We start from the raw sequence: 27,457 nt of genomic DNA on the forward strand, positions 1-27,457 counted from the left end.
TGAGCATCGTTTAATTACTGGAACAGATTTGAATTAAAAGTATATATTTTTTAAATACTATCAGAGACGTAATGTCTTAGCATTCCATGCATTCACCTTTCCGGATCCGATTTCTTAACACTGTAGGCAGACGATTCAGGTACGGCTATCAGGCTCAACAATCCATATATGAAGTTTAAGTTTTCTTTGTAAATGGCAATCAGATTCACCGACCAGAGTCAACTCTTACCAATCTTTAAATGTCATTACAAATGTTTTGGAAGCATCGGGTTTCGTTGTTTTCATCCTGTTTTACTTACTAGAGAAAAAACTTTATATCGATGAGCTATAAAATGAAAGACAGCAATTAATATATTAAATTATTCAAATCGATTGTACAATTTAAATTCACAGAAGGATGGAATTCATAAAATCGATTTTAATAGAATCTGCTTTAATGGTGTGACTAATATTACGTAATGATTGTATAATATAAATACCAATTGTGTTAACTACCAATATTTTACCTTCACTCGTTACATACGAAACGGTGACAGGTCAGCTGGTGTAAGTAGAGGGAGGTTTGGAGTGGTGGTCTGTACAAGCGCAGTTTTACATCCGTCGCCCAACGGGAATACTGTGTTAGTGAAGTGAAAGTGTTCTTATTCCGTGGCCACGGTAGGTTGATTCCGTCATTCTGTTTATCAATGTGTGCATAATATCTTGCAATTCATTCGAAATTTAAAATCAAGGTGACAAATAAATGTATATATATATAATAAATGATTTATTTCTTAAATTACGGATCTTAGACGCTGATATTAAAGTCAACTGTTAAGATTTTTTTAATATTTCTTACAATTAAGTATATTTTAATTAGTTTGTAGATATCTTAAGAAACTAGCAAACGTGACAGACGTTGTCCCATCTCAGCTATAGACAATTGATATTCCATTCATAGTTTAATAGATAAAAAAGTAATTTTAAAAACAAATTATGGTAAGCAAATAAATATGCTTGATGCTTTTCCAGCACGGTAAATAAAATAGGCTTTATATAAAAATTGATGTCACAAGCGCTTGACGACTAACCTTGCGATTTATTTATCGATATTGCAAATGCAATACGCTCTTTACTTTATACTTTTTATAAGAGTTTTCTATACAGAACCCTATTAGGAAACATAAAGAAGATAATCAGCAAAGTTATTCTCGTAATATCGGTAAAGTTTATCTTTACTCAAGTTGTAACTAGGGAAAAAAGGCATACATTTACCTCATTAAGTGCCTTTTTCATGGTTTCCCTACTTAAACCCTTTTGAAGAACCAATTACTATATGCGGACAGGATTTCTTATAATTCTCACTTTATACGCTGGTGTCTTATGATCAAGGCCGGTCTAGAAACGAAGATGGAAGACGATTTGAATAGGAAGATAGAGATAAGGACTGAAGGAAATTGTAATGTAAGAGATTGCGGAGATATAAGTAGAATGTGAAATAAAAGTGTAAAATGAAAAAAATATTTACCCGTGTTGTAACATCTCTGCAGGGAAGAACGAGACTTCCCTAAAAGAGGGGGGGGGGGGTTAAATAAAAAAAATGTATCCAGGCCGGCTAGATCTCCTGTCAATATGCATGACTTCATTGTGACTTTTATTAGTGCGACTAATAAATCTTTGCGTGATATTTAAATTTTTGAGCTGTTTGACCACAACGATATATTTTCAACCTTCCAATTCATAGTAGAAAATTACTAAAATAATCTATTTTTTAGGCCAAAACTTTAAAAAAAATATTCAAAAATCGAACGCATGCAAACGATATTTAATTTCTTTTTTTATTTTTGTCCAACGGCGTTATTTCAAGACTGACTACAGTAATATACACTACTTAATATTTAAATGTATACTGTACAATATTATTATTAATTACATATTCCCAAGGAGTTTGCATAGCGCCAATTAGGTTCCGACAATAGAAAACTATTGTTAACTGAATTGTCTTGATTCAATATTTAAATGAATATGAATTGGATAAATCATATCAAAAATAGCTAAGTTATATAATGTTCACTTAGAATGTACTTAAGGACCAGTTTCAATAAACTTATATCGGCTTGAGCAGGCCACCTATTATGTGGACTGACAACACAATCAAGTTCAATGGAAGTCGCTGGTATTTGGGGGCGTCCTATGTATAGAAGTGGACGTATATCAGCTGTCATGAATAAATGAATTTTGGTACATATTTTTAAAATTAATAATATATTTTTTTATCGTACTCTATGATAATTCATATTGAGGAGAGGTAGTTCAGCGGTAGCGGACTTAGACTTGCGATCTTAGGTCGCGAATTCGATTTATAAAATTAGAATTTATAATTGTTAGAGAAGTAATTGTAGTAACCGAAGATTTTAAAATACTTAATATAAAATACAGAGAAATATCCCTATATTATATATTCATGCCAGTTATTTAATAATGTGTATTGAACGACGAGCAGTGGTAGCTCAGTGGTAGATGACTGTAACTTGCTATCAATATGTCGCGGGTTCGATTTCTGAGATACAATCTTTAGTAATTCACAATTTGTGCATTAAATATATGCGATTGCCACTTCTCATAAACAAGTTTCCAGAGGATAGATATCAGCGTCTTCTGCGTACCATAATATCGCACTGCGATCGCCAACGTGTCAGCCAAGCGTGGTGATTATAGTATATCCTTTATAGATATCTTGAAAGGAGACCTATGCCTTACAGTAGGCGTCTATGGGCTAAAACTACGGTGCTAATTCTTATGGAATTTCAATTTTAATAAAAAATCAGATACAATAATTTTTGCAGTAGTTTAGTATTCATTATAATTACGTTACATATTTAGTATAATTAGTAATTAATACAAATGTTTAATTGAAATATTAATTAGACGTAATTAGTTATTACTTAGTAAAAATAATTATGAACAGAAATATATTGGTAAACCAAAACCGGTTGCGTGTACAAAATGTATAATTTAATTTGCAAGGTGAATAAAATAACAAGGTTAAAATGATACATATATACATTAACAGATGCATTGCCTTTGCTTAGATTTGTAATAACTTGTTCAAGTTAAATATCGTTTCTTATATAATTCGTATCAGTATAATTAGTTTAAATTCGAACGTAATTTAAATCGGATATAATTACATAGAATAAGTCTCAAAGTCATAATTTTTTTCTGGCAATACCGTGTCCTTTACGTTTTTTTTTAAAGTGCCGGAACTTTACAAATTATGTTGGTTAATTATGAAATAAATTAAAGTTACCTTCGACTTTATTATTCTAAATGAAAGATTCACGTAATTTTAATTATTAAACCTTGAAGTATAACCTGAATGGTTTACAAGAAGCAAAAAGGCTTACTCAATACAATTATACATTTTCTTTAATTTAACTACGTAAGAAAACGTAAGACCACATATGGCTTTAAAAATAATAACTATACTGAATTAAGTAACTTTATTAGCGTTGAGAATTCTAAAAATACCATCGAACATGGAGCGAGGAATGCAAAAATGTACCACTCAAGGATTTTGAATTTCAAAATCCTCGATAAGTCTTGAGAGTAAATCCTTATGGCTTTTCAATACCATATTTCCGCAATCATGTTTCACTAACGCTAGTCCTTCTTTGTGAACATGACTCCAATTCTGCTTATGCTACTTTTAAACAAACCGAAAACTAAATAGTTCTTGCGACTTATATACTTAAATCAAGTAATCAAGTAAAACTTTAAAAGGTAGTATTGAATAGATCTACATACAAGAAGGGCTTCTAGAAAAAGCAATGCCAATCTCGTGAGATTGATACGCACCAAAACATGTTGACTGACTGTCAAGGTAATTGGTACCTTTTATATATAACATTGGGTTATCAACCGTTCTTATTGCTTAGGGATGAAAATGTTGAAGAAATTCGACTTTGAGATGTTAATCGAGTCTAACACATAGGACGCCAAAAAATATTTTTTTTACGTTCCTATATATCAGAAAGGATCATCATGCGTGTGATTTCCGCCCACAAGGTGGATAAACGATCTTGTTAAATTTATCAATCACTGGATGCAACCCAATTCAACCGGTTCTATTGTAAACATATAAAGTAGGCCTATGTAAAATGATCATGATTATATATCTGTAAATTTATCTCTATCTGTGATGGTTACTGCCATATTGGTATTTGAAAATTCTACGGGTTTGAGAAATTAGCAAGCAGATGGTGGTTAACTTAAACCTTTATTAGATAGCATAGCTCAAAAGATCAGTCAGGAGTCTAGACTCAGGTCGGTTGATACTTTTTTCTTACCAGATTGTAAGGCCTTTGAGATCTTAGATCGCTTGGGTACACGGAGTAACTAGGTGTAAAGGCTCCCGAAAGACATCGTCAAGTGATATTTAATGGAATCTGGCGTTACCTTGCGGAAGTCCATCCTAAGTAAGAAAAGGACCAATATTTAGCCACTTCCGCCGTGCAGTGGTAGTCGTGCAACAAAGTGCACCGCCCGCCATCCCGCTGATAACTGCGTATGCGGCAAACAATGCTAATCACACAACCGCCACCGCCAAATCACTCAACACGTGTTTCACCCCTCCACGGGGCATCTTCAGGAGTTATGTTACACCGATTAGTGCCAAACACAGAGTCTTTGACTCTGCATGTGCGGAAGTGGCTAAATATTAGACTTTTTTTCTTACCTCGACTTGGATTGTCACTCAAAACGTGTTTTGCGTTCCAACTTAAGGGCATCCGAAAGTGATGAGACCTCAATTTAGTCGGCTGTTATTGCTTATTTAACATTACTGCTATTTTGAAAAGCATCAACGCCGTGAGAAATAGTGAAAGAAACGCTAGCAATGCTTCTATCTATTATAATTTCAAATTAACGTCTCCTGTAGTTTCCAAGCTATCATCATCAGCGATAGCAGCTTGTTCTTGACTGGATCTAATTTTTTTATATTTTCGATGTATCATTCAAAAGCTAGAAAGTGTGTTTCTATGCCAGAACAGTGCGATGTTTAAGGGTTACTGGAAAAACTGAATTACGATACTTAAAATTAAAGAAGTTATCCAACGAGGTCAAAATAATATGAGGCTTCCACTATTTATGTACACTCTTTCGTACTTAAAATAACTTAAGTATTTTGAGTTGTTTAATGTTAGGGTCGAAAGGTACTCGAGTTGCGACCACGAGAAGGTAGACCCAGCGTGGGTAGGCTACCATCGATATAGCTAAAGTGGCGGAGAGTCGCTGACTACAGCAGTGCAAGACCCGTTATCGTAGCGAATTTAGAAGGAGACATATTTTGCAGTGGGCGTCCTTCAGCTGTAAAGAAAGAAAAAGTATTTTAATTACATTTCTACATAATTATCAAAATAATTTCCGAAAAATGACAGTTTGTAAGTCAAATTATCACATCATTATAAATATCCATCTGTAAATAAGCAACGAAAATTTATGACTTCGAAATTATAACCGCCTTTTAATGAACCAGCATCGCTTCAAATTACCGCAAACTTTTAGATAGAGTCCGCAATTCCGCTGTAAAATATAACTCGTTGACACAGCAAGGGTGATTTAATTAATGTGAACTTTATTCGACTGGAACACGATTTAAATTCGCTGTATAATACTCAATAATATTTAATAGCCAATCTGTTAAATATTTATCGAAATATAACGGAATGAAAAAATGCCTTCCACTTAAATTCGGAAGGTTTCTTCGTGGCCATATCTTAAAGTAAAAAGAATACTTCGTAGACATTATTATAATTCTGATAATATTGTCTCCATTTATTAACTCCTTTCTTGATAATGTATCTGTAGAGATACATCAGAATTAAAAAAAATATAGTAGCATCAATTTTGAACGCAAAGTAATCATTTGTATGTGAATGTTTAAGTAATTTCTTAATTTGCGAACGCTTGTTCAGTTTTTTCTGTTGGCATCCTTGGGTCTTAAAAGTCAAGTGGTATGAATATTAATGTAATATTAAACAAAAATCTGCCCAGTTAAGGGTTAACAACTTGAAGTGGCAGTGGATAAGCTACATGGAGCGCAGAACAGATAGACGCTGTGATCTTAGGTTCTAAAGCATAGGTCATCCAACCACAACCAAAAGACGCTGAAAGCAAACCGCTTCCAATTTGTCTCATTGTAAATGAGGGAGGCCTGAGTCCTGAACTGGACCTTCTACGGTTCAAATGATGTTAATCTTCACTTTTGTTACAAAAAAATAAGTTCTTCATATGTAACTGAAGATGTAACAATTTGTATGATGTAACAATTTTTTATTTTTTTTGTAATCAAATACAATAATCAAACAGAATCGCAACTATTTTCGAAAGAAAGAGACGTATTTAGTAATGAAATATATCTTAAGTCTAGGCATTTGTCAAAACACTTAAATAAACTTGGAAACATGTCAAAGTTAACCTCGTGTCTATTTCATGTATGTGTCGTGTCATTGGCTATGACTTTTATAGTGGGGATACTACCAGCGCCATCTATCGGCGCCGTCCGACAACTACAGAGTTTCTACATATTTATGTAAATATACGTACGTATATACGAGCTGACCCGATAGTCGCTGTTCAATTTTACCTATGAAAAATCAAATTAACTTTATTTTTTCGTGCCGAAATAAATAAGATACTTTTTTAGCTCGGGAACAAGCAGGATATAATTCACGACGTGAAAAACATCCATTATGACAATTGATACCCTAAGCGTTGAAAAAATGATCTTGCTATTTATTTATCGACATTGCAATGCCAGCCACATTTGACATTGTATTTTTTAATCAACCAAATGTGTGTATATATATATATATATAAATATATATATGTATATGTGTGTGTGTTTGTGTGTTTCCGTTTGAAACATACGTCAGTATCCCTCGTTAACAAAATAATTTTATTAATTATGGCACTTTTCAAACTGTATCACAATTATAGAACCACATTATTTTTAGTAAAAATGCCGATATCGACAATCTCGTCATCTGAAATATCTAAATATAAGCAATATACTACATAACTATTTTATATTAAATGACAAATGCCTCTATTTAATTAAAAACGTCTTTATAGAAATAACAAAAATTAAAAATACAATATCAAACTTGAATTTGCTTACATATTGTCTTTTCAGTCCATACACGCTCACTGCAAGGCATAACCTCTCCCAAAGAATCTATGGGGAGATATATCATGATCGCCACGCTTGGCATATTTAAGTTAAGTAATTGTAGCCAAGCGATAGAGGACTTGCGAGCTTAAATCGCGGTTTCGATTCTCATGATACAATCTTATATAATTGACGCTTTGTGCTTTAATTGTATATGACTGCCTCACAAATTTCCAGAGGTTGGGCGGCATTGTCCTCAATGTACCATAACACCATACTAAGATCACCTGCCCAGCGTAACGATTATGGTACATCCTTCATAGTTATTTTAAGGGGAGGCCTACTTGTATGCAATGGGAGTCAATCGGCTGAAAAAAGAAGAAAAAGAGTGCAATAACTAGCTATCCCCCGTCTACGTCACGTAGACTGCACTGCCTTTTGTGGTCGACTCCATTAATTAATCCTTGACATTTTTACATGCCAAAAAAAATATTTTAACCAAGTTTTAAATTTTTAAGAGCCATAGTTTGAAAATATGCATTTTTAATGAAGGTCTCTACTGACATAGCCAATAGAATTTTAAATTCGTTCCTAGCTGATCTTAGCTCAGCAAAAGTAATATTTCTACTTAAGTTCAAGCTTCTAAGCCTTATGGTTACCGAGATATCGTGATGAGTCACTATATTGGAAGCAAAGTCATAAAAAAAAGCTCTCCTATTTAAGAACATACTTAGAAATTTATATAAATAAAACAGGTTAATAAATCAACAAACATCTAGCTTTATTTAATCTATTAACATAAACAGTTTCAGAGAATTATTTGCTTAACATTTAAGTTTGAAGTGTACACAACATCTGTGTTATATTGTTCGCTAAAGAACTTCGAAATGTGACCCTTCTAATTTCAAGTCGGGAGCTAGGCAATGTATCTCGACGTTAAACAATAAACATACCCACTTGTGAAAGCGTTACAATTTAACCGTGTATGAAATTAACTTCGGCGTTTGATGGTCGGAACTTAATTTATGCTAAACTGAAATCCAATAGAAATTTAAACGCGTTCGAAACTTAAATCGTAGTTACGACAGTTTGCGGAGAGTTTTCTAGAACTAAATTTAATTTAACCGGATATCTATCTACGGGTTTCTCTAACCAAGATATTAATTTGAAACCAAACATCGACACTTTTGTATCTATAAAAAATGAAAATAAACATATAATTCACAGTGAAAAATGTTTATTCATTCTAAAACATGTATTTTGTAAAAACTTATAAATGAAAAAAATCAATTAATTTGTCGTATAAGTAATATTTAATCGAACTTATTAGTCGGTGTAACATAACTCCTGAAGATGCCCCGTGGAGGGGTGAAACACGAGTTGAGTGATTTGGCGGTGGCAGTGATTCGCTTTGTTTGCCGTATACGCATTTATTAGCGGGCTGGCGGGCGGTGCACTTTGTTGCACGACTACCACTACATGTGCGAAAGTGGCTAAATATTGGTCCTTTTCTTACTTAGGATGGACTTCTGCAAAGTAACTCCTGATTCCATTAAATATTAACTATTTAAAACGAAGATAAAAATGAAATCATTTCATATTCAGCTGAGGTAATGATATCAGAGGATCCAAGAGACGTGTCCGCTTACGATGGGCGTCATAAAAACGCTCAAGGTCACCCAGAGACCAATGGGAGAACTATGCTCGGAACTTAGCTGCGAGATCGAGATCAGAAATATAGAGATCTGCAGAATAACTAAGTAGTTCATCATCTATGTAGTTCGAAGAATTGTTCGTCTGAAATGGCAGTGATCGGGGTACATCGCTCTTGCAACCGATAGCCGTTTGGTTCGAAAAGTTCTCGAATTGCGTCCACGAACTGGTAAACGTGAGTTAGCCCCCCCCCCCCGCCCCTCAGGTAGATCGACGACTTAGTTCTACTTCTTCTAGTTCGACTAACTTCTCTAAAGGACTAGGATATTTATAAACCGAGCTTCGAGCTGGGGAATCATTGTTAAAATGATATATCTATAATTTATAAAGACACTCATAAATGAAACAAAGAAAAGTCTCTCAGCATTTAATTTTTCAAATTCTTTTTACAGTTTTATTACTACTTCAAACTTAATAATACATTCTGGCGGTATTTTTGGGAGGTCCACGCCTTGCATTAGACGTACCTGGGCTGACAAAAAAGAAGATATTCAACTGCAAGTAAAGTATAAGTTTAAGCGATAATACAATTTCTATTTAAATAACTAACAGACCATTTGTTAAATTTACGTATATATTTATTTAGACTTACTTGTACACCAAAATAACAAATAAAACACAAGTATAGCACAAAAATATAGATGACAAACAAATGTTAAATAGTTTATAAAAACATGGTATAACAGGCGGTCGTATTGATCGAGGCGATCTCTACCAGACAACCTTTGAATGAAGGACATGAGGGACATTTCGAGTTAAAGCGTTTATAGTAAAAATTAGACGTACTAATTAATTTACGAACATATTAAAATACGTATACATTAATATACACACATATATAAATACAGTCATATATTTATTATGCTCAGGTATTACATATATACGTATAATAAATAAATGCTAGTCAATATTCTATTTTTGAGTTCAAAGAAGTGCTCTTTTAGCAGATTTTTTAATACATAACCTGACAGCGACAACTATGAAAGATTTATACACGTACATAATACAATGAACAAGCATTATCGATTTCAAGTACTCTGGTGAATTGAACAATTTATCATGTGAGTCGTATAGAAAAATCTACATTTAAGGCAGGTAAAGAATATATGTACAGTGCCCGGCGATTAATATTGCACATCGACCTTTGGAAAGAGACAATCGGCTAATTTCGAATTCGTAGAGCACTGTCTCTGTCCGACACTACCTATGTGACGTTTTGTCAGTCGTATTTCGTGCGATAGAGATAGCGCCGGGTATTATAGATAGATTAGTATGTGCTTTTCAACGCAAAATCTTTTATTTAAGTATTTAGTAATAATTTAAAATTTTTGGTAGCAAGTTCGATGTTAAAAACTTATCAACTAACTTACAATACAATGTGAACTTCACACAGTATGGCTGTCAGAATATACTGATATCTTTATGTAAGGACAAACTTAAAACGCAGGAAAGCTTTAATTTTTTTTAAATCTTTATTTTTACTTTTTTTTAAAGTTTAGATTTAGAATTAATGGTAGTTTATGGATTAAAGTCGGAAGAGATCGTATAAACATAAACAGTTATAAAGTGTGAACCAAAAATAACTCAGTAGGCCTGAACCGAGAGTACATGCTACCTTTGCAAAGCCTTTAACTGATGTGTCAAAAGCTTCGCTACGTCTATTTAAATCGGAGTAACCGACGTGTAAGCGAGGCTTTGTAGGTATATTTGTATGAATATAAACTCAAACACGCATACTTAAATTGTACATATATATATAGACAATTGTTTTTGAAACGAATTAATATATTCCACATCAAGTATTCAGGTGTAAAATCCAATAGGTACAGGTGTGTGAGTAAATATATACTATCGTATTTCGTAGAAGTACTGCCTATTATACAATAACATTATTAGAATATTAAAAGAAGAATGCTGTTATTAATGATACAAGATGTTCGCTTAGAGTTTGTCCTTGTGCCGAAAGGAAATACTTTTGATTTTTTGAACCTGATTCTTTCAGCTACTGAAATGGCATTTACGTTGGCAAGGTGCAGAGCGCGCCTAGCCCAAGAACTCTTTTAAAGTTAGTCAGATTGCTCCATGGATGTTCCATGGAGTGTTTAGCCTTAAGGGTCCCTACTAGGGGACCTCAGTTACAACATAAATATATCACGTCAGACTCTATTGTGCAAAATCTGCAGTGTTTGTGCAGAAATGAACAGTCGATCGTCAGTTCGGCCTATAACCACATATCGCAAACGTCGCACTCACAAACTGTCACGAACCCTCCGATCTTATTTCTGTATGTGTTGTGCGTCGTATAAATCTAATTCCATAAACTGTTCAAATAAAAGAGTGCCTATATTTAAAGAATACTTGTTTTATGACGTACTATAAAAATAATTTTGAAAAACTACAGTACTAACTTATTATAGACACAAACGCAAAATAAAGATTGTTATGTGATGCCATAACATCGAGTTAAGAATCGAAAACGTTTTTGTATTATCAATCGGATATGAATATTTTCTTAGATACAAGACGCATTTTATTGTACAAAAATTGTGTATGTTCCACACAAATATTCTTATGAATTTTTTTCGACATTACTATTTATGTTCACGCATCAGTTTTTATATCTTTCAAAACTTAAACAAAGTATTCGGTGCTATCTTTTTAACAATATATATAATTGAGAGATTACAAGTATATACAGGATAGGCAATAAATGCATGCGATTTTCGAAATCTATAGTCGTTGCGTTACCATTCATACCCACAACCTGTTGACAAATACACGCCCACTCACCACAATTTGTTTTTAATAAACAGGTTTTTACAAAATATGAGTTTACACCTCGATAATTCATTTTCAACAGTCTGGCTATTCTACACTGCGGTCACGTTATGTACATTATTGGGTTATTAAAGCAAGATTATTATTTTATAATTATATCCACATCATTTAAAGTTCACACTGCTATTTATGTAAAATCATTTTCGTTTTTGTGTACCAAGTTTAAACTGCTGCCCAACTGGAATTTGTAGATTCCACTTATCCTAGGGAGCAGGGCGTAGACGGTGCTTAGGTTAAAAACACTTCTTAGGTATCGAAGTTCGAGGGCGCCCTTAGAAGATTTTAGATCGCTTAGATGAACTTAATCTATTTCGTTTATGACTACATCATATTTTTTTTAACACGTTCACTGCGGGCCCAATTTTGAAGAACTTTCAGCTGGTGCGGCTGAGGTCGAATCAGCCTCAAGCTGAACTTCCTAGTAGTGCGGTTGAGGCCTTTTCTGCCTCATGTTCATCAATATTTTTTCACAATATTGAGTCAATGCTTCACAGACATAAAGAAAGCTATATTTGTCTTTGTCATACCTCATACGGTTGATTGTAAACAGCCGCCGCACTAGAGAGAAAACACGAGTCTTACGCGCCGCACCAGTGCAAAGTTTACCATGAGGCTGAATCGACCTCAAGCCGCAGTGAACGTGTTAACTTGGTTTACACTGCTACTTAAGTGACATTTCCAGATTCCGCGAATTCATGGCGTCAGAGCGCAGAGAGCGCCTATCTTAAGACCTCTTTAAAGATAGCGAAGCTGAGGTACTCATAGGGGAGCCTTGGCTCGGACCTTTTTTTACTACCAGGAATGGGGAGGTTATTGAACTCTAAGATGACTTCGGCGGACGCTTCATGGAATGACTGTCACTCGTGGAGAGTACCCGTTTAGTATTCCACCTCAATGTCACTAGAGAAGTTTAAACCTTGACTTGTATAGTTACAGTTATATGGCTAACATTACCACGGCTTCGGTAGGAATTAGAGTGAAACACGTGCTTGCGATTACAGCTTTATTGTCACTTTATTTGACTGTAACATTTTATTACGGCTACTTAGAAATGTATGGAACATTTTCGCATTCCATTCAGTATACAACCACTGCAAATTTACCTATATATAGTCGTTTGAAAGCGCATCTATCGGTATTAATCTATTACAAAACTAAATTATTTCAAATTTAATCAATCAATAAAGGTATCAAGAGAAATACGTTATGTTAATAAACATTCGTAATTGGAATGTGCCAGGTCAATATCTCCTGGCTGTACAAAGTCAGTCGGAACTGTTTATATATCAATAAAATATAATTTGTACACGCGTAAGCGTGCGGTAAGTTTCATTAGCATAGTTACGGGAAAATCGCTGTTTGTGTTCAAGCATTAATTGATTTTTAATTTGTTTTGATGATTGTATCAAAAATAAGCAGCGAAACTGTTGCTAAGTATTGTTTCAAGTAAACTGTTCATTTAATGGAATCAGGCGTTACCTTGCTGAAGTCCATCCTAAGTAAGAAAAGGACCAATATTTAGCCACTTCTTCACATGCAGTGGTAGTCGTGCAACAAAGTGCACCGCCCGCCAGCCCGCTGATAAATGCGTATGCGGCAAACAATGCGAATCACACAACTGTCACCGCCAAATCACACAACACATGTTTCACCTCTCCACGGGGCATCTTCAGGAGTTATGTTACACCGATTAGTGCCAAACAAAGAGATCAAGTAAACTGAGCAAGGCTTTACAGTTTACTTAGAAGCGAAAGACAGTTAAAAAATAAAAAGTAAGCAGCTATCTTTTGTAAATGGATCGGACATTGTAACTTAAACTGAATAGGCAATGAGTATGACAATTTGCATAGTTACAACAAGTTTAAATAGCTTCCGGAGTAGTGTAACAACTCTACGAACTATTCAATTCAACTAATTATTCAATTAACATATTTACACATAGTTATATGAGTTATGGGAGTACATTGTTCGGACAGTAGTTCTCATGTTATATTATTCGATTATCTGATATCTCAGTCCTTAATGCACACATCGTTAAAGACAGATTTAATTTTAAAAAAAAAGGTATTTGTTTTGTAATATCTCCTGAGTCGTAAAGTGAAATTTAAAAAATAATTATATCATATAATAAATCTTTATTAGATACATAAATAGACACGAGTGTAACTGTTACAAAAGACTTTTCATGACCAAGATCATGCCAGCCAACTGACAGCCTATGAAAGGCCTAGGCCTTCCCTGGAGATCGCCACCCGATCCGAGGTAGGATCAGTATCCTTCCCCAGATTGCCGAGTTGTCCACGCTGCCGTCCACACTTAACTCCTCACGCAGTACACTTCAGCAACACTGACCAGACATGCGCGCTAGCCGCGAGTTCTGCCGGCCAACTGGGTTGCGCTGGGCTTGTGTCCTCGAGGGCTGGCTGGGTGAGCCCCGCTGCTTCTTTGTGACTTCCTCCTCTCCCCGCCGAGTACTGATACGGGGAAACTCGAATCCTGTAAATTTTATATAGTTCACGGACCCCTCCGTTCCGTGAACTCGTTTCCGATGAAACTAAAAGCCGCAAGGCTTACAGCAAAAACTTCACATGAGACAATAGACAATAATAAATCGCCACCATGAAAGATTATTCAAAAGTTTTTGATAGATCAAAATGTGTGAAACTTTATTTGTTGACATATTCACATGAATGATATATTATTAAAATGAACACATAAAAAAGTGATAAATCTTTTCAAAAGATCAACTGTTAAGTTTCTGGCCGGCTTTTCTCAACAGATCAGCGTTCTGAGCTGGTGGTAGCTCTACTTATAATGTTAAAAAAGTAAAAAATAATCTCAGATTCAAAATCGCATGCAAATGTCTGCTTAAATGAAGGTATTCTGAATTTTAATTGATATTGTTCTACCCTGTAATTGCAATATACAGACAAAAATAATAGTTTAAATATCTAATATATAAAATTCTCGTGTCACGGTGTTCGAACTTGAACTCCTCCTAAACGGCTTGACCGACTTTTACCAAATTTTATATGCGTATTCAGTAGATCTGAGAATCGGCTACTATTTATTTTTCATACCCCTGAGTGATAAGGGTGGTCCACCCCTAAATTATTTTTTTTATGTTTTAGACAATTTTTTTGGTTTTTATTTTATTATGATATAGCATACAAAAATACATATCACTCCAAATTTTCACCCCTCTACGATCAACCCTTATTTTTTTTGTTAATTAAAACCCTAATTTTTTTTTTGCAAAACAACGTTTGCGGGAACAGCTATATATATATATATATATATATATATTAAGAACTTATTTGCGATGATTAGTTATAAGAAATCATAAAAAAAGATTTAATTAAGAAAGTATATACAATCAAGTGAAATAATTACACTTGTAAAAAACGCCATTTCCAATTGCCAAGTTCCATTTTCCTTTCCGTCTTCAAAGTACTTACCTTTTCTATTTTCTTTTATTCCCTGCTCTTTGTTTCAAACTTCTTACCGGTACTTACTTAATTACATAATTATATCACTAAACGTCATCTGAATGACGTTATTAAGTCGTTCATTTGTTACATTTGAAGATTGCAAATTTATTTTCGGTGTTTATTAAAAAGAATATTTTGAGTTAAATAAAACGTTTATAATTTTTTAATTATAACCGTTGTACTATAATACAAATGGTGTATTTAATCTTAACTAGCTACCCCAACTGATTTATTAAAAATATGTTTGTTAAAGTATTTACAAGCGATATTGAATCGTCGATTATTTTGACTCTATAAATATTAAGTTTCCTCTGGCTCGCTGCGCTCATGTGTTGAGAAGAGCCGGTCAGAACCTCAACAGTTGCATTTTTAAATGATTTAACAATTTTTTTATATGTACATTATTATATCATTTATATAAATAGGCCAACATATTAAATTTCGCATATTTCGATCAATCAAAAACTCTTGAATGCGGAATAAGGTTTATTTAATAATATACTTTCAGGTTTAAAAATAAGTAACTAAAGGTCTAAGTTGTCTTTTAGATTTGTTAACTTATAAGCCGATAGATGCTTACTGCATGGCATAGGCGTACCCCAAGGATAGCTACGATGAAGGGTCACGTGACCTCTACTGTATATGTTGTCGGTTTAACCAATAGGTAGCCTATCTACGACGCGTCTTCCGGTTCGACCGTTGTTTACACGAGCGATGTACCTCGCCTTCCACTTCAGACGTCAACATTAATACATTTTTAAAGTAAGAAACTAAGCTAACTATTATTAGATAATTTCATTTAAATAAATTTTTTTTTTCTGAAATTGCGTACCTATATCTAATATATAAAATTCTCGTGTCACGGTGTTCGAACCTGAACTCCTCCGAAACGGCTTGACCGATTTTTACCAAATTTTACATGCGTTTTATTTTCCATACCCCTAAGTGGTAAGGGTGGTCCACCCCTAAATTTTATTTTTAATTTTTTAGACAATTTTTTGGTTTTTATTTTATTATGATACAGCATACAAAAATACATACAAACCTAAATTTTCCCCCTTTCTACGATCAACCCTTATCTTACATTTGTTAATTAAAAACTTTAATTTTTTTTGCAAAACATCGTTTGCTCGCGGGATCAGCTAGTTAAATATATATTTCAAAAATTATTGTTGGAAGTTTCAAAACAATTTTTTATTTTACATTTATCGCTATTAACGGAATTATTTCCACTTCATGACCATGTAACAAATAATATTGTATAATCTAAGCCTCTGACCTTTAGATGTTAAGTACGCGATTGTTTTGCCGTGTTGAATATCCATTGATGTGTTTTTTCTACGACCCGACATTAAGAGGCACATAAAGCCAACAATGCAATTGTTTTCATTGTATGTCGTCGCTGTAACGAAATATTATCACGCACGATGCCTTTCACTTTTGCTGAGCTCGCCTTGGTACGTCACGATGTACGTTTACTTGTTTTTTTTTTATTTGTATAATAAATACATGTTACACACTTCATGTCATTTGTGCATAATTTTTATTACAAGTTTTCTGTTATGTTTTACGTATTACTATTTGTATAAAACAAATTTCAAACATTTAACACAATCTTATAACAGCAAATTTCCTTACATAACCCTAAGTGGCGGTTGGAGCGAGACACGAGTACTTATCATTAAGCGAGTGAAAGGGACAGATGATTGTGGTTGGTGCTCACTATTGTTATGAAATTTAAAGCCGGGTTTACAAATATGAAAGCTTCGAAAAGGTGAATGTTTGCTCATTTGCTGTCAATTGACGTATGGTAGACTGTTTCAGATATAATAAATAATGAATATGATAAGAAATAGCTTTTACAATTTTTTAATTACTACATATGATAAATAATTATTAATCTGTCGCTTTAGACTACGTCCTTCCAAATGTTATTGCCTTGTCGCAATAAAAAAAAACATAATATGAACTTTAAAGAATGATCGCTTTATGCAGGGAAATAGGTGTATAAGCTTATATTCTTTTTGCGGACAAATATGCTATACATTCTCTTTATAGTTTCTACGCCTATGTATAACAAATCACCCTGTATAACATTATATGTGGTTCTTCCGGAATTATTTTCTTTACATAGATTAGTAATATTTACACTAGTCCAAGTGTAAAATAAAAAAATTGTTATTTATAACAAAAGCAAAAGTATTTACAAAGGATTCAAAATATCATCCACGAAAACATTAGCATGAAATAAAATAATGTGCCAACTAAAGTACAATTGAATAAAAGTTCCAAATTGTATTATTAATATGAATAAATTTCAGTCGTATTCACACATAAGGAAAAAAATGTAAATAATGATAGAATCTTATCGTGACTCGCAGTCGAGAGAAGAAAGATCCGTATCGAATAGCGGCAACCTTCTCCCAACTTTCTGCGTTTAGTAAAAGCGAAATAAAATTTATTGTAATAAAACACTAGCGATACATATTAGAATTAAAAAAATACTCCGTAGTTTACTCAAACACAAAAACAGTCGCATAAGATATCGGACGCTAAAAAAATAAAAAATAAATCGGACTCCTCACACCTCATCACAAACTGCTCGTTTCTGGAGTATCTAGACGCCAATGTACTTTAAAAATTAAAATTATTGTAGAAAAACAATGTGCTTTAAACAGAGAGGTATTGGTCTCTTGACCTAATGACCAAAATGATTACTTAATAATTAATAATATATTATGTAGAAATAAATATAGTTTAGAAATGGCGAACATGCATATTAGTTCAATTATGCACTTTCATCTCATTGGTCACACTACACTGATTCGAAATATCAAAACGGAACGTGCTATCGCGTCTACACGCTTCGTCTGCTATAACGTATGTTAAAACATATGTTATAAATCGCATGCGCTATTAGCTCGCCACTGACTCATCATTAACATACTTTCTCAATGTTATTTATTCTCGTTTATGTAATTTTATTCCGTTTGTGTTATATAATTATTATGTTAAATAACATAATTATTAACGCTATTCAAAAAAAAATATTTAACCTAGTTTTGTAGTTATGTATTGTTATGCAATTGTTAATGAAAATAAAAGATGTTATATTTAAATCGTTACGTTATATCATACGAATTTAATGGCGTAATGATGCCTGATGTTCTCGAATGGTGACCACAAGCTGGTAGACGCCGCATGGGTAGCTGGACGTGGTGGTGCAAGACCGGTCATCGAAGCGATCTTTGAGGAAGGATTATCACTTGCAGCGGGCGTCTATCAGCTTAAAAAAATAATGGCCGCAGTCACATAAAGGTTCTGGATTGATTACCACGGAGCAGTTCAGAAGATGGGCAGACGATCTTGTTAAAGTCGCTTGATGGAGGCTCCAATCGCTTTTATTGGAAATCTATAGTAAAGGCCTATGTTCAGTAGTAAAGGTTTTACGTATGATATAATAATGAGATTTTTTCTGTCTGTATGAACTATTTTAACACAAATGTAAATCCGGGTGATTATGTACTAATTTCGATTAGAAATTGTGTCTCAACTTTATAAGGGTAAATAAAAAAATCTATCATTTTCTTTCCCTACGCTATATAGTCGCAAGATTACGTTTGACTTTCCCTATCATAGCCTTTTAACATGATAAGGTCAAAGGTAATGTAATATTGTATTAACGCATATTGTTACCGTTTGGGCACAATAGCTAATGAAATTATTAGATGTACCATTTTGTGTCTTAGAAAAAAGATCGGATATACCGTACATTACTTTCTGTCTATTACATATTTTTTTTTTTTACCAAAGGCCCTCTCACTTTGTCTAAGTAATGTTTTATCAAATTTCATATTAAAATATTATGTTGATATATTTATTTCCAACATATTACTATATGTATACATACAAATTATAAGGAACAAAGCGCAACTAATTTCAATTAATTTTCGACCGGAACGTACATATATATACATGTATATATATATATACACATATATATATATATATATATATGTGTATATATATATATATATCACCAATACCTCGCTTTGGGTCGTTTCGTTTAGCGTTTTTTTCGCTGCTTAATTAGTACTAATTTTCACTGTGCGTCGTTACATTTTCGAGGTTGCGTTGTTTTGGGTTCAAATCTTTAATTTATTTTTATTTCCTTTTTTTTCTAAAAGATGGCAACACTTCTATTAATTGCGCCATGCCATTAAAACTCGGGGATTTCCTTTGTAACTAAAAATCAACGCAATTTTAATAGTTTTATTTTCATTTTGTTTTGCTAATTTTAAGAGTTGTAATGTAGTGTGTTGTGCTTTTTTTTAAAAGAGAATTATAAATTTACATAAATTTTTACGTGTTGTTTCTGGTTATAAAAAGGTAAATTATTTGTGTTTTTTAAATGTTTATTTTGATCAATTTTCTTTTAAAAAGTAGTATTTTCGTGACCTTGGAACCAATCTTCGATCTTTACATGGTTTGGTATAGAAAATCTTAATTCACTTTGCGGCGTTTCAATTTGCGTCGTGTTTTTTTGGAACGTAACCACGACGCAAGGTTAGGTATTGGTGTATATATACACACAACAGGTGTCACTTATATGCTTTTATCTGATAAACAATAAATAATATTTTTATAAGAATGAAACATTCGTCAGCGTCGTTTTAGACCATAAACGCCCACTGTAAGGTAAGGCACACTGTAAGGCTTAAACCTCTCCCAAAGATGTTTATGGGGGATTTACCATAATCGCCAAGTGTAGCAGGAGAGTTGGCGAATACAGTGACGTATGATAGCACGCGGAGGACGCTGTTGTCCATCCTCAATGTGATTTTTTCTTATAGTACGTATGTCAAAATTATATTAGCCGTATGCTTTTGAAACTGCTGGATATTTTCGCTTTCCACCGAATGTGTTTCTCCGCTGAACTCTCTGAAACTCAATTTCAGATATATTTTCGACAAAAAACAAAATTCATTCCGGTCGTAACTTACCGGTAAGGAGGTAACGAATCCACCGCGGCGTATCAATTACGCAACGAACCGGGTCCGCCCATCTTTTATTGAATAACCAAATAAATTCTTCATTTCACTGTATAATCAAGCGGCCAACTTCGCGGTACAAAAGGAAAGTTACCAAAACTAAATATTGACCCAGAAAGTTTGCCACGATCTGGAAATGAATGAGCGCCGCATTGTTTAAAGGATATTGAAATGAATTGGTTAGGATACATATTTTCGTTACTCGTTAAGCTTTCTTTCAATTTGGACGAAGTCATAATGTCATTATGGTTTTCTATGAATAATAAGTTGCTAAGTGCTTACTGCAAACAGGAGATAATACATAAATAATACATGCGACATTTACCAATGCATCTCTCTGTCTGAAAATTCGGTTGATTATTTAAAATATTTTTGATATTGATTGACATTATTTACAAATTATTCCCTTTAAGAGTTATAAAAAAGCTCAAAGTCACTCATAGAGTAATGTGTGTTGAATTCAAAGCTTCGCAAGAAGGTCCACAATAGAACTAAGGTCACCGACGCAGCGCGAAGAACTGTAGAAAGTGAACCAAACCCCAAGCAAAGCCTCTCCATTGCTATACTAGCTTATACTTCTTGTATTAAATAAATAAAATTGAATAATTATGTAGCTTATTTTGAAAGTTGGAGGAACATTTACATATTTATTTAGGAACATATCAAAAAACTTATTATAAATATTAACCTTGTATATTTCTTATCAGGATACATTATTACAATTTTAATATTTGCTAGCTTGACCGAATTTCGGCGAGGTAAAATTCGGTGCCAATAAACGTTGAAATATTTTGTAACCACAGTAAAATTGTTGAAGCTGAAAGTCATCGAGTAACTTTTTTGAAATTTTCCTCGTTCCAATTAAATTCGTTTGGCCTCTCGATCATTTATGAATATCTATGTGACATTATTTATGAAGTTTGACCTTATTCTATTTTACCTAATATAATTTATTTAGCATTATAAATACATTTAATAAACTTTTAAGTTAAACGGTTTTTTGATACCCATATTGTGGTGATTGTGGAAAAATATGTACCTAGTCCACCATATTGGAACGGCGTCCATCTTGAATTTTAAATTTTGACATAATCATCGTGTTTTACTAGTGTAGCCCTTTCATTTGATACCCATATTGAGGGGGTTAAGGAAAAATACGTAATCTGCCATTTTGTATCGGCGGCCATCTTAGATTTATAATGTTATTGATTTTATTATATTGTATTGTCATCTAAATTAAATGTGTAAACCAAATTTCAGATCAATCTGACAACGGGAAGGTGCTTAAATTTCAATTTCTAATTTTTATCCAAATAAATTCCGTACGGGTCGAACCAAATAAAACTGTTTATTAACCGGTTATTTCTAATATCAATAGTTTTAATATAATTAGCCGTGTCATATCAGATACGTTTATTCATTGTTTTAATTATATTTGCATTTTGACATACTGTATATGAGTAATCAAAAACAATGGCTATAGAATCACAAAGCTAAATGTTGCCTATCTATTCATGTCATCGTATTATGAATGTCTTGAAAATCACGACATTTGCATAGTTATTCGTTATTCTATATACACATACATAACTGCTTTAAAAAATTTAATTGCTTGGGGGCCAAGCGGTGATTTATAAGAATTTAATGTCATATTATAAGATTTTTTTCTTCTAGGTACGCTGGTTACATGTCAATGTTTATATTAACCTTTCATAAAAATATAATTTTTTATTGATGATTTGCAATAAATATTTTGGTGTATAGGTACACCACACTTTATTAAACAAAATCATAATTTAAAAAAAATCAAAATTTTACAATCTTGCATTTATTCTTAAGAAAGTTTTATTTTAAAATATAAATAACACACACCTGACTGCTCAATTTAACTTATTAGAAAGACCTTTTACAACTTCTAAAGAAATTAAGAATGGACAATAATTTTAAAATACTATAACGTTTAAAAACAAATACAATTAAGTAAAAAATATCGTATTAATAATTATGTATTTATTATTCTACATAGTTGTGATAGAAATATCTCTGTACAAAATTTAATTAAACCATTTTATCTTTCAGAAAATGAAATTGATCTTCTTCTTCGTGGCTGTTATGTTCGCCGCAATAACAAGAGGAGCCGTGGATGTGGAAAAAACTGTAAAGCAAGTTGAATCTATACTGAAATCTAATTCCCTGCTACCGAGACTAACACGTGAAGAAATTCTTCAATTACTTAACGATATAAGAGCAGAGGATGCTAAGAGTAAACTCTTACTAAAAAACCTTAAAAATGATGACCAAAATAAGACAGACATCGATGATAAAAATGATCAGATAATACCGGTAACCCAAGATAAAGACAACTCAAAAAATAATAGTGCTAGTACGACAGAACCAGCGACCACTGTAGAAAGTACAACTAAGCGAGAAAACAAGTTAGCATTAGTATTGCCGTATACCCCACGAGATGGATCATCACTGCAGGAATTGTACACTAGACCACCACGCGTCGAAATAGTGCCAGAACCGAAAGTAACAAAGAAACCAATACCAACACTCAAAATAAAAGAAAATTCGAAAGCCGTAAATAATGTAAAGGTTGATGATATTATAAAGCAAAATTTCCCAGCAGAGTTACAAGCCTTTTTGAATGCACATGGCTTGAAAGGATCTCCAGGACAAGACAATTTCTTATTACCACTTGACGGCTTCAAACCTTTACCTCCCGCAAAAGTTATTGACGAAACTGTCGAACTACCTGAAAGTATATTGCTTGCTTACGATCTAATATCACCATCAGACAGTAAATTTTCTTCAACAAAAAACAAAGTGCCATCCCAAACTAGTTTCTTATATGATCCATTACCACCGGTACATCCATTCGAATTAGACACAGCATCATCTGATATAACAGATACGGTACTTCCTTACGATCTACCAAAACCTAGAAAACCTAAAGCCGCTACACCAGCACCTAACTATGACCCAATTGATTATGAATCTATAAAAGTTATACCGTTAAACAAAGGCCCAAGCCCAATAGATGACGAAAAAATAATTTTTGACACAGAACAGAATAAAAGACAAGTTAATGAAACAGTTACGGAAGATTTTAGTAATATTTCAATAACTACTGAGGAACCAACAACTAATACAAGCGAATCTAAAAATGATGCACCTGCAATGGACAATGATCAAGGAGCATCTATTTCAGATCTTGAAGATTCATTTGGAGGTGCAGCTCCTGAAGTTCCGGGAGATTCTATATTGCCTCCTCCAAGAAAAAATGGCTTTTATTGGATGCTCGATTGGAATAGTTTTCTTGAAGTCGGTGATGGTGACACCAAAGTGAACATTCGTTTTGAGCCCAAATTAGGAGACCCACAAATGTTTTTGCCTGTTAATGTTCCTTGAAATCATAATTCCCATAAAGTTGAGTTGTAGTCTAGTCTGATCTATTTTGAATAATTTAGCAATTCTTAATTATTTTCATAAACATTTTTAATTTTATGTAATGAATATTTTAAATAAATTATCTCTGCCATATTACTATGAAAAACATTTTAAGTACTTCTAGAACAGTGTTTACTAACGTGGGGCCCATTCCCACAGCAGGGCAATTCGAAAATGGACTCGACACTATTTTAACCAGGAAGGATAAGAACAAAAATGGAGGCATGGTACAAAAATGGTTTGAAAACATTGTTCTAGTGTATGATCTTTTTTTTAATTCGCCGCATAAAATGTGACAGGCTTTGTATTTTAATGGCTTTTTTTTCTATATCAAAACCTTGATCTAAACGAAGAGCCATCTTCCATACATAAAGACACAAATAGTATTAGTTTAATAAATAGATAAATTAATATGTATATCCATAAGAAAATTTAGGCATACGAGTATTTGGAGCACCAAAAATGTAAATTATCAATTTGTAAATTTCATTATATAATTTACAAATGAAAATGTTTTTCATTTTCCTTTACATTTTACGAATATTAATTATCTGAAGTCTGACATATTTGACTTATCCCTGCTGTATCGAATAAAAGAAATAAAAAATTAATAATAAAAAATGTTATTTATTTTAATATTATTACAATGAAATTATAGCGAAGAATGTAACCGTCTTACATACTTACGTAATTTAATAAATATCATAAAATGACATAACGACAAAAATTATAAAGAAAAGAGTCAAAGTTTGTTATATTCTTTGTCTTTTTAGTCAATAGACGCCCACTGCAAGGCATAGGCTTTTCCCAAATAAGGCCTTGATTTTACTATGTGGCCTTTTACTGTGTTGTCGGTCTACCTAGGGGAAAGCCTACTCACGCCGCATCTACCGGCTCTTTGCCATCGTGAACCACGCCCCCAAAAGCCTTCCGCTGCAAGACGCTGCAAAAACAAGCAATTCCTCGAGTTACTTCGGTAACCTAGGCTTTTCTGCATATCTCCTCATTTGTCTCTCTCCACGTTTTGTATCCGTAAATTATTGTTATAGTGCTGTTACGAAATACTAATTGAAATTTATTGTAAGAAGACTCCTGGAACAGTCAATTTATAACTAATTGTAAGTATGTATAACACAAAGTTGCTTCAATAAATCTTTTATTATTTTATTTTTATTTACGTTTTGGTTTAATAAATTAATTTTTATGAATGTCATTAATTTTGTTGTAAGTGTATACATTATACAAATATTAAAAGTCTTAGATAGAAAACTTTTTACTAGATATATCTTGTACATAAATAGTATTATTAAAAGCTAATATTAAATATTTCTATACTTATTTTCTAATGATATTTTTGATGCGCCTGTGGAATTTTTTTAGCAATTTGTCATATTCATAGAAACATTACCTTAATACTAAATATACACTCCATTGTCAATTATCATACCCGTGGTATCTGCAAATGCCGTTTGGGCAGCAGTAAAAAACATAAAAAATTGTCAATTATAATTAATTTGATATGAAATTTTTAATCACGATCTATAATCCACAGACATCAACAACCGTACTTTTGTTTTTACATTTACGTTTAATATTTCCGACATTTTTTTTACTCACGTTTTTGCTTGTTACAGTGTATAAGTATCTTAAACTATTTACTTACTTAAATCGTAAACTTTTTGAAAATAAATCGAAGTCAACTATTTGCCACGATAACCTTTTTTTTTCAAATCTTTGGTTTCTTCTTTGTTTTAAAGAGGCCCTAACAATGTCTAGTTTTTTAAATATACGGTTCGTGGAACCACATGCCTACTTCATATTACATATACGCCACATCTAATATTACGATTATCATCATCATCTTACTAGTCGCAGTACATCCACTACTCCCAAGTCTGGTCCAGACCTCGTCGGTACATTTCCATAAGGACCACTCAGAAGCCTGCATCTAGTGTTAATAAGTTTATCTGTCTTCTTTATGAATAGATGCCCTATGCTGCACTTGCCCATCAGTAATTTCCACTTCAAAACGTGTGAGTTCTGTGAATAAACTCTTATTTTACCAACTACGTCTATGCAAAGGTATGTGTAGAATATAAATACAGAGTGATAGATTATATAGTATATGTGAAAGCTATAAAGCTTTTGCATATAAATGAACTAAACAACTGTACCACCCACTCATCCTGTATAAAGTGAAAAGTCTAAAATTCTATTTGAATGCAACCGGATGATAGCTTCTGGCTGTAAAAATTTTGTAAATCAATAATTTTCTTTACAATTTTTCTATTTCTGTAGTCTGTGTGATATATTAATTGACAGAAAATACGCTTTACATTCAGCTCTTTAAATTTTTTAAAGTTGTAAACATATGACATAACCAATCAACCTTTGTAAAGGTTATATTATTTCAACCCATGGAGGGTCACTTCAAGGCAAGCCTCCCCCAAAGATATTTGATGGAATCAGGCGTTACCTTGCGGAAGTCCATCCTAAGTAAGAAAAGGACCAATATTTAGCCACTTTCGCACATGCACAGAGTCAAAGACTCTGTGTTTGGCACTAATCGGTGTAACATAACTCTTGAAGATGCCCCGTGGAGGGGTGAGACACGTGTTGCGTAATTTGGCGGTGGCGGTTGTGTGATTCGAATTGTTTGCCGCATACGCATTTATCAGCGGGCTGGCGGGCGGTGCTCTTGATTGCACGACTACCACTGCATGTGCGGATGTGGCTAAATATTGGTCCTTTTCTTACTCCCCCAAAGATATCTATGGGGGTGCATCATAATCGCCACGCTTGACAGGCGGGTTAGCGATCGCAGTATGGTATTATGGTAGATAGAGATCGTTGCTACCCATCCTCTAGATACTTATTTATGTAGTTTTCAATCATATATAATTAAGGTATCGTGAGTTATGTACGATTGCATCCCGGAAATCGAAACCGGAACCTACATTCGCAAGTCTCATTCCACTGCACAATTATTTTTATATCCTAGATTAAATATGATTTACATCTAATGCACGTGAAGTCATCACAGTAAAAACATTTTACAATACAACAAATCTCAACTACACTTACTATCGCAGTATGTATCACCAGGTCAATAATTACCCTAGCTACGATTCCTTCAAATCGGCAAAATCACTTCTGTTTGCTAGATAAATGATATTTGCATTCCTGAAACCGTTATCGAAATGTTCTATCGAAATATTAATGACAGTTGAAGCCTGTAATGCCTACAGGCTTCAACTGTGATATTGATATCATTTCCAAACGGAGCAAGGCCTATGTATTGTCAGTCAATCCATCTAAAATTCAGGCTGTATTTAACTGACGTAAGATGCCGTCTAAAACTAAATTGGCCGGTAACATCATTGATTTATTGAGGTACCGTCATCTCGTTGAGTGAGACAATATAAAAGTTTGATATTCAATACGATAAATTGCTTTAGTAGATTTCAAACTTTCGAGATATATCTCGATTTTTCACACAAGGTTATCTGTAAAATTAGTCTTGATTGATAAGAATTTTTGTTATAGTGACAGCCTTTGTGTACCATAAGCAGCTATAAGGCTGCCACTATATCAAAAACTCTTATATAGAATTCAATTTAAAATTAGTTTAATTAAATAACATCATATTAATTTTTCATGTCCACTGCTGCACATGACACCCCCCCCCCATTTTACTACGTCTTCCGACAACCTTAACAAGATTGTCTGTCAACCTTGTAGGTGAAAAGAAACATTTTAAG

General features: G+C 33.3%; 1 protein-coding gene across 1 annotated transcript; it reads left to right on the forward strand.

The window, feature by feature from the left end:
- The first annotated feature begins 570 nt into the window (after positions 1 to 570).
- Positions 571 to 23,748, forward strand: LOC137931035 (uncharacterized). The gene is made up of 2 exons (XM_068774432.1): positions 571 to 657; positions 22,323 to 23,748. Exon 2 carries the CDS (start codon positions 22,326 to 22,328, stop codon positions 23,655 to 23,657), a length of 1,332 nt encoding a protein of 443 aa, XP_068630533.1. The 5' UTR covers positions 571 to 657; positions 22,323 to 22,325; the 3' UTR covers positions 23,658 to 23,748.
- The last annotated feature ends 3,709 nt before the right edge of the window (positions 23,749 to 27,457 follow it).

This window comes from Battus philenor, unplaced genomic scaffold (assembly GCF_028537555.1).
Source record: "Battus philenor isolate CCGP_79_NKW_IND1 unplaced genomic scaffold, ilBatPhil1.0.hap1 SCAF_11, whole genome shotgun sequence".
Taxonomy (NCBI): domain Eukaryota; kingdom Metazoa; phylum Arthropoda; class Insecta; order Lepidoptera; family Papilionidae; genus Battus; species Battus philenor.

Bases quoted from the DNA above. Each gene is read 5' to 3' on its own strand.
- LOC137931035 (XM_068774432.1), top strand. From the start codon at position 22,326: ATGAAATTGATCTTCTTCTTCGTGGCTGTTATGTTCGCCGCAATAACA.